The sequence below is a fragment of the Myotis brandtii genome, unplaced genomic scaffold, assembly GCF_000412655.1.
Source record: "Myotis brandtii unplaced genomic scaffold, ASM41265v1 scaffold1026, whole genome shotgun sequence".
Lineage (NCBI taxonomy): Eukaryota > Metazoa > Chordata > Mammalia > Chiroptera > Vespertilionidae > Myotis > Myotis brandtii.
In genome coordinates this window covers 682,685-691,903 of record NW_005353435.1, presented here as the reverse complement: position 1 = coordinate 691,903, position 9,219 = coordinate 682,685, and the positions used below count along the sequence as shown (strand labels likewise).

Sequence of the window (9,219 nt, the reverse complement as noted above, 5' to 3'; positions counted from 1 at the left end):
CACACAGACACACACACAGACACACAGACACACACACACACACAGGCACACACACACACACACACACACACACTGCCCACTGCATTCAGACCGGGTCTGGGAGCTCCCGTCAGCAGCTCCCTCAGCTGCCAGCCCTCGGGACTCAGCCCCGTCTCGCTGCCCGTCCCGCAGGCTTCCAGCTGAGCCGCCACCTCCTGCAGCTGGTGGTGCTCCGCTACGCGGACCAGGACCTGCAGCTGGGCTTCGACGACTTCCTCAACTGCCTGGTGCGGCTGGAGAACGCCAGCCGTGAGTGCCCCATGTCCCCCGCCCCTCGGCCCGCGAGAGGCCACGCCCTCCGCCACCTCCCGGACCAGGGACAGACAACCTGCCGAACAGTAGGGCCAAGACCGGGACCTCTCCTGGTTCATAGGTCAACGCTCAGCCACTGAGCCAGGCCGGCCGGGCCTTCTGTTGTCTTTCTCGAGGTCCCAGGTGGCTGTCGGGGGCAGCCAGGGGCGACTGGCTGGACCTCTGGGACTAAGAGGGAAACAGAGGCCGAGAGCAGCCACTCTCTTGGGTGCTTGGGAGACGTAGCACCCACAGGGCTCCCCTCTCGTAAGGGACTCACAGGCTTTCAAGACTCACGCAAAACCCCACCTGCCTGCGCTTTCACCCTGGGGGGAGGGGCATGGGTTGCCAGGGGTCTTGGCCCCCAAACAGCTAGAATCAGGAGATGTTTGGGGCCCAGGAGCCGGCTGGATATTGTCGATGACAACACGTTCCACCCGGGGCCAAGGCCAGAGTCACCTGAATCCAGGAGGCGTCCTCCAACCCCTTGAGAAAGAAATCCCATCAGCGGGCGCCCCCCCCCGCCCCAGTCAGGCCTGTGTAATACTCGTGCTCATCGCCAGGGGGAGCAGCTCCCCTGCAGGCTTGGGGGTAGGGGCGGAGCGCTCAGCCTGTTGAAGGACCCGTCCCCGCAAGGATGCCTTTCTCCCGTCTCTCCCATCAGGCGTGTTCCAGGCTCTCAGCACGAAGAACAAGGAGTTCATCCATCTCAACATAAACGAGGTGAGGCCCAGCCAGACCTCCCGCTCAGGGACCCGGCCAGGGCCGGGCCCACGGTCCACACGCTCCACAAACGTTTGCATGATGGCATGCGAGGGTTAATCGTGTAGCTTTGGGGCAAAACAGCAATGCACATGGCCACTCTGTTTATGTCCTGTGCACTTAGCAGTCCATATGATTGTTACAAGTCCTCCGAGCTTAGGACGAATAGCCTACCCATTTTGCAGAAGTGGAAACTGAGGCATAGAGAGAGAGATTCGTCCCCCGGAACAGAGCGAGCTAGCAAGCCCCGCCTCCTTCTCCTTCTCTTCCTTCGGCCGCGTGGGCTCCTCAGCCTGCCTTCCAGGCTCCGACTTGCTCACGCCCCCCTTGCTCATGTCATCCCAGGGGTCTTGTGATTCCTGGCGTGTGAGTATGTGTGTGTGTGTGTGTGTGTGTGTGTGTGTGTGTGTGTGTGTGTCTGCGGGGACACGTGCGCACGTAGGAAGGTATGCACGCGTGCAAACTCCTCAAAAACCCTGAGAAATGGACTTTTACCAGTGACATGGGCTGATGACAGCACAAGTGACGGAGGGAGGGGCATGAAGGGGGTCCGAGGCTTGGAAGAGGCCCGGAGGTGTGGATCGTCCCCTCCCAGCTGCCCAGCGTGGTCCCTCAGCCAGCGGCGTGGGCGCCACCTAGGGGAGGCGGTTAGAAATGCAGGGTGACTAGAGGCAGCAACACCGTCATACCCTTCAAAGCCGCTGAGCGTCTGGACCTCAAAGGCTCCATCCACATGGACCTGAGCTGACTCAGACAGGCACCAGGGCCTCTGGGACATGCAAAGCCCCCAAAACCGACGTTCTTGCATGTTGCCCGTCGAGGCAGACGTCCGTGTCTGCAGGCAGGATGACCAGAGGGCGGAGCTCGGGGGCCTGAGCCAACAGGCCACTCCTGAGGCGTGTGGGGAGGTGGAGGGTTCACCAACCCTCATCTCTCCCTCTCTCTTCTCTTTCTTCCCAGTTCATCAACTTGACAATGAACATCTGAGGCTTCCCCGAGGTGGCGCAGCCGGTCCATTTGGGATCGGACTCGCTCCCCACCCGCTGTCGCTGTCGCACCCTCTCCGCCCCCACGGAACCCACGCCGCCTGGTCTGGGAAGACTGAAGTGGCCTCGCTGTGCTGTCCGATTCTATGCTGCTTCTCTGTGACACCGCTTCCCTGGGATGGCGGTGCCACCACCAGTGCCTGACGCCCGGGTCTCCGCCCATCCCTTCCTCTCCTTCCCCCACCTCCCCCTGTGATGAATTTCTCAGGGCCCAGTGTGCAGAACGCTGGCTTTAGTGTAGCTTCAATCACGGTGTTCAGATATCCCGTAGAGCCCGGCCGGCGTGGCTCAGTGGTTGAGCGTTGACCTAGGAACCAGGAGGTCACGGCTCGATTCCCCGTCAGGGCACATGCCCGGGTTGCGGACTTCATCCCCAGTGTGGGGCGTGTGGGAGGCAGCCGATCCATGATTCCCTCTCATCATGGATGCTTCTATCTCTCCCTCTCCCTTCCTCTCTGACATCAATCAAAATGTATACAAGATAAATATCCTGTAGAGAACACTGGTTTGATACATGTGGGTGTGGCCTGGGATGAGAAGTGGTCTCCATCATCGGGGTGTTTCCTCACTGGGCAGACAGCAGGGGGTTCTGAGGGTCACCGGTGAGACTGGAGCGATGGGAGACGCCCTACAGCTGCCTCCGAGAGCTGGCGACTACGACGGCCTTGTCCAGTCCGGACAGTCCTTGTAGGCAAAGCTCTTCTCCCCAGGGGTCCAGACCAGGCCGGACCTCATGACCTTCCTCATGGCCTCGGTGGGGAGGAGCCTGGCTCCATCTCCCCTGATGCTGAGCAGGAAATCCCGCCCAACTGGGAATCGTGAGAAATCAGTGATAAGATATAGGCGCAGGCCCCGGCCAGTGTGGCTCAGTGGATAGAGCGTCGGCCTGCGGACTGAAGGGTCCCAGGTTCGATTCCGGTCAAGGGCATGTACCTTGGTTGCGGGCACATCCCCAGTAGGGGGTGTGCAGGAGGCAGCTGATCGATGTTTCTCTCTTATCGATGTTTCTAACTCTCTTAAATAAAATATATATATATTTTATTGATTTCAGAGGAAGGGAGAGGAAGAAGGAGAGAAACATCAATGATGAGAGAGAATCATGGATCAACTGCCTCCCGCACGCTCCCTACTGGGGATGGAGCCCGTATCCCGGGCACGTGCCCTGACTGGGAATCCAACCGTGACCTCCTGGTTCATAGGTCGACGCTCAACCACTGAGCCACACCAGCCGGGCCACGTGGAGGTTTAGTCAGACCCCTGTATTCAGTCGATTTACCTTCAGTGATGTGTGTGTGTGTGTGTGTCTGCACGCACCTGGGCCTGAACAGATGCCTGTGGGGGTTTGGTCTAAGCACCTGGGTCTGGTGCCGAGCTCCAGGGCACCAGCGCTCGTGGCCCGGCTGGCAGGGCTGCCGGGGTCACCGTGCCAGCCCAGTTCACACGCTGGCTCCTCTGTGCGAACAAAGCGCCATTATCCCCAGAGCCAGGGCCGCCCGCCAAGTGCCAGTGTGAAGGCCTCGTGGGCTCGGCAGCTGTGAATTGGCAGCAGGTGGTGCCGGCTAACGATGCCCTGCCCGCCGGGGGCACTTTCCCAGCGCCAGCCTGCCCCCCCTGAAAGGGGCGGGGCTGGGGGAGAAAAGGGGGAAAGGAAGAGGGAGGAGGGAGGCAGACAGAGAGGGAGGCCGGGAGGGGGAGGGGGAGAGAGACTCCCCTTGACCTGAATGGCTCCTCCCCTCGGGTGGAAGGCGGCCTAGGGGTGATGCTCTCTCATCACTGTAGTCTGTCTGCTCACTGTCAGAAGAGGAAGAACCACTCTCCAGTTAGGCGACCGAACCACAAGGAGCAAATGCGGGATCACTTTGCAGAAATGGCCTTGGATTCAGAGTCTGGAGGCCTGCGTTCTGGACACCGGGCGGGGATGCCCGCCAGCCAGCGGGGGGGACCTCCACCGTCGCCCTGGCCCTGCCTGGCTGCCTGGCCCTGTGCTCTGGGCTTCCTGCTCTCACTGCGACCCTCCTGTCTGGTTGGGTGGAGGGAGAGGCCGTGGGAGCAAGCGGGGGTAGTCCGTCATGCATCCGATTCCCTCCCGGTTCAGAGGAGAATGGCACCATCCCCCGGGCCTCTCGGAAAGACGCCATCTCCCCCTCCTTTCAGCATCTCCACCTGCTTGGCGCCTTCGTCTTCTAAGCTCAGCACAACTCAGCTTATGCATGTGGGGCTGGCATTGCCTCTTGTCCCTCCCAGTTGGCCATTAAGTTCTAAAAGGATGGTCAGTAGTCCGGCCGGCCGGCGTTGGCTTAGCCAGGGGTGGGCAAACTTTTTGACTCGAGGGCCACAATGGGTTCTTAAACTGGACCGGAGGGCCGGAACAAAAGCATGGATGGAGTGTCTGTGTGAACTAATATAAATTCAAAGTAAACATCATTACAGAAAAGGGTACGGTCTTTTTTTTTTTTTAGTTTTATTCATTTCAAAGGGGCCGGATCAGGCCCGCGGGCCGTAGTTTGCCCACGGCTGGCTTAGGCAGTAGTCCGCAAACTCATTAGTCAACAGAGCCAAATATCAACAGTATGACGACTGAAATTTCTTCTGAGAGCCACATTTTTTAAACTGAAACTCTATAGGTAGGTACATTGTTATTAACTTAATTAGGGTCCTCCTAAGGCTTAGGAAGAGCCACACTCAAGGGGCCAAAGAGCCGCATGTGGCTCATGAGCCGCAGTTTGCGGACCACAGGCTTAGCGGTTGAGCGTCGACCTAGGAACCAGGAGGTCAGGGTTCGATTCCCGGTCAGGGTTGCTCAATACCCCGTGTGGGGCGTGCAGGAGGCAACGACTCGATGCTTCTCTCACATCGGTATTTCTGTCTTTCCCTCTCTCTAAAAATCCATGCGAAAAATATCCTCGGGTGAGGATGAAAAATAACAAAATCAAATAAAAGCTAGAGGGACTTGGGGGCTGGGAAATACCACAGGTGGCGCTTTCTTCCTCCGAGAACAATGGGCCCTGGGGTCCCCCCCAACATGGGGGGCACACACCCTCCCAGCTCAGACCCAGCACCGGGGGAGGATGGAGGTGGGCGGGGGAGGCAGCCGTCTGCCCGAGGAGGCGCCGGAGCCTGCAGACGAGGAACATCTGTGTCCAATTATCGGCAGAACAGGGCACGTTGGAGAGCGTGCTGGCTCCCGCGTGCAGGGCAGAAGCAGCTGTGTGACTCAGCAGACCCCCTCCTCCCCCAATCCCAGCTCCCTCAGAGCCACAGCCCCCCGGGGCCACCTATCACCTGGGTCCCCCCAAGAAACAACCCCACGTACCCTCAGGGCCGCATTGCTCGGGGCTGGATTTTGACAAGACCTCCATCCTCGTGAGAAACCTGCAGCCAGGCCTGGCCCGGGTTGCTCAGTGGTTGGGGCATCGCCCGCCCTTCCATTTGGATACACAGACACATGGACAGATGGGTCTTTGGCCAAAGACCCCTATGCAGGTTTCTGGAACCTTCCTCTCGGGAACTCTGCGAGCCCTTTGGCCTCCCTCGGGCCACATTCACTCTCCTCCCCCAGCCAGGCTGCAGGCTTTGTTTGGGTGCCCCCCTCCCTGTGCCCTAGCCCAGCAACTGCCTCCAACCTCCTCCTCCAACCTCCTCCGGGGAATTCTGTGCCTATTTCTGGACCTCCGCTGCGTGGTTCCCTCCGACAGATTCCAGCCACCTTTTCCGCCCTAAACACATTCTTCTCCGCCCGGCAAGCCTCACCGCACAGCCTGGCGGTGCCGAAGGCAGGCAATCGGCAGGGGCCCCCACCTGGTCCCCTTCTCGGGGTCCCAGCCCTGCACGGCCTGTTGTCCAACGTCTGTACCTCATCGCTCTTTCACAGATGTATTTCCTCCAACTTTCTATCGTTCATAACAAGAGGGTAAGTCCCCGCCCAGTTACTCTATCGTGGGGAGCAGCAGAAATCCTGACTTTAAAAATATATATATTATTTTTAAAATATATTTTTATTGATTTCAGAGAGGAAAGGAGAGGGAGAGAGATAGAAACATCCATGATGAGAGAGAATCATGGATCGGCTGCCTCCTGCACGCCCCACACTGGGGACCGAGGCCGCAACCCAGGCATGTGCCCTAACTGGGAATCAAACCGTGACCTTCTGGTTCATGGGTTAACGCTCAACCCCGGAGCCACGCCGGCCGGGCCATCTTGTTTACTTTTAATAATTTTCAACTATAAAATTGTTTGCATGGTCATATGTTTATTCTACCTCCTCCACTACAATGTGAGGGTAGCAACAATGTCTGTAACACACACAACCAATCCCAGGGCCCAGCACCGGGCTGCAATATGAAGAAAAGCCCAGCCGGTGTGGCTCAGTGGATTGAGCATCGTCCTGTGCACAAGAGGTTGCTGGTTCAATTCCCAGTCAGGGCACATGCCCGGGTTGCCGGCTCGATCCCTACTAAGGGGTGTGCAGGAGGCAGCCGATCCATGATTCTCTCTCTCATCCATGTTTTCTATCTCTCTCTCCGGCTCCCTTCCTCTCTCCCTAAAAAAAATCAATAAAAACATATTTAAAAATATATAGAGAGAGGAAAAAAAGAACTATGAAGAAAAATATATGCTATTGCCACCCTGGGGCCAGATGTTAGCATGAATCAGTGGATGGAGACGAAATGTGGGGGTGGCCGGAAGCCGACGGCCGGCCGGGTGTGGCCAGGCTGGCACGGGCCTCCTCCCCAGCCCGCACTGTCCCTGTGACACAGGCTTTCCGCTGGGGCCTGGACATTTTCACAGGAGGGACTGGCAGCAGCAAACACTTGACGTGCGGGTCCTGTGTCCAAGCAGCGGGCTAGGGTCCCCGCACTCCTCACCAGGGGCTGGAGCCTGAGCCTGAGCCTGAGCCCTCCAGGACAGAGCTCACCCCGTCTCTGGGGGCCCGTGCCCCTCGACACCACTTCCCACCAGCCTCCAGGGGGGACCGTGTCAGGACTGCGCACAGGGTGCCCCCTGAAGGGGTTTCACGCTGGCCTGGCCCGTGCGGGTCCTGTGTCCAAGCAGCGGGCTAGGGTCCCTGCACTCCTCACCAGGGGCTAGAGCCTGAGCCTGAGCCTGAGCCCTCCAGGACAGAGCCCACCCCGTCTGGGGGGCCCGTGCCCCTCGACACCGCTTCCCACCAGCCTCCCCAGGGACCGTGTCAGGACTGCGCACAGGGCGCCTCCTGAAGGGGTTTCATGCTGCTCTCTCCCTTCCTCTCTGAAATCAATCAAAATGGTATTTTTTTTTTTTTAAAGAGAGATTTCACGCTTTTACTAGTAACTGGCAAGAACCCGTTTCTCCTCCTCTGTGATCAGCAGACTCGTCCTCACAGGCGTCCTGGCCCCCGCAGGGGCCCAAGCAGACAGGCTGGGACTCTCTGAAATGGCTTTATTAAAGGCTATTAATAGAAAATAGAAAATACAACCCAGTTACAAGGAGTCAGTAAGAACATTCCTCTTGGAAAACCGTGTATCAAAGAGGGAGAGGCTCCAAGAAAAGGAGGCCGCTCCGACCCTGCTCCTGGGGGCGCGCCACCCCGAGATTCCCCACGTGGGCGGCGCATCCGGACCCGGGGGGCGGGGGACAGACCCGGGGGGCAGGGGAAAGGATTCAGGCCCGTGTCTGGCTTCTCGGGAGAGAGTTTGCAAGAGACAGTCCACCCGGAGCAAGACACTGAATCCTTGAACTGAATCCGGGGCGTAGGGGAGGGGGGTGTCAGGGGGTGGTGAATCCCAAAACATACAGGCTCCGCTGAAAAGGATGTATTTAAAAAAAATAATAATAATACACAGAAACTCCTGGTTTTAGAAGCTCCGTCCCGATCCCCAGGGGGAAAACAGGTGGCGAGCGTAAGAACTTCATTCCCCTGATTGGAGGCACCGGGCGTAGATCCCCAGGAGGACGGGCAGGGACCCCTGTGCCCAGGAGGATGCGGGTCCGAGGAGGACCCCAGGGTCGGGCAGGATGCAGACCTCGGGCCGGGGCCTCTGCTGCTCCCTCTCCGGTTCCTTGACTCCCCAAAGTGGAGAAAAGCAACAGGACTTGGGACCCCTCTGGGGTTTCCCGGGAGACCGTGAAGGGGCTCCGTGGCTCCAGGAGAAAGTGGGAGATGCATCGTCTCCCGGGACAGACAGGTCACCTCGTGGGCGTGGTCCCAGGACACGGATCTTCCTATCCTGCCACCAACACCGAGGAACGCAAACTCAATGCCTGCACGTCTCCCGGTTCTTAAGGGACCCCGCTTTCTGGGCTGGGGTCCCGCCACTGCCCGGGGAGGGGGGCTGGCCCCCGCCGGGACCCCAGGCTCCCTTCCCTCCCACTTTGCTGGAGACGTCTCTGCCCTTGTCTATTCAACGACATTTAAACGGCACAGAAAGAACCTGTATTTGCCACAATAAAGACGGTCAGCAGCCCGGCCGGGTGGCTCAGCGGTTGGCCGTCGGACCTGTGAACCAGGAGGTCAGGGTTCGATGCCCGGTCAGGGCACAGGCCCAGGGGGCGGGCTGGATGCCCAGTGTGGGGCGTGCAGGAGGCAGCCGATGCATGAGTCTCTCTCCTCATGGATGTTTCTCTCTCTCTCTCTCCCTCTCCCTTCCTCTCCCTGAAATGAATACAAATCTATTCTTAAAAAACGAGACAGTCAGCAAAAGGAAAAGGAGGCAGGTCGAATCCAGGGCCCCAGGGGCCAGATGAGGTTTAGGGACACGAAGCAACTGGCGGGAACCAAACCCCAACACTGGCCAAGCCGCGGCTTTGACAGAAACCTCCCTGGAAAAAACAACAAGAGAGCGTGGCCGCGTGCCTCCCCTCGGAGCCAGAGAAAATATCTGGAAGTCGTTTCCGATCTGTCCCGTGAAACAAAGAGGCGTTTTTCTTTTTTTAAAAACAAAAAAAAAACACAAAAAACCCAGAGGCTTGGACCAGGTGCTGGCTGGCAGGAGGGGCGGGGATTAAGGCGTCGGTGAGCCGAACACAGTGAGAGGTGCCGTGTCCATCACGCTGGGGCGTGTCCCGCGGGTTCACGCAGCTCCGGGGGGGCCGGGCCCACTCC

The 9,219-nt window shown here is 58.7% G+C and overlaps 1 protein-coding gene across 1 annotated transcript in view; it reads left to right on the top strand.

Moving 5' to 3' along the window:
* The window catches only part of CAPN9 (calpain 9), a 41,813-nt gene extending 39,350 nt beyond the window's left edge, over positions 1-2,463 (top strand). The window contains exons 17-19 of the mRNA XM_014535958.1: positions 172-288; positions 995-1,053; positions 2,053-2,463. Coding sequence (XP_014391444.1) covers positions 172-288; positions 995-1,053; positions 2,053-2,079 — 203 coding nt within the window. The 3' untranslated portion in view covers positions 2,080-2,463. The remainder of the gene's footprint in view (positions 1-171; positions 289-994; positions 1,054-2,052) is intronic.
* Positions 2,464-9,219: the final 6,756 nt, after the last annotated feature.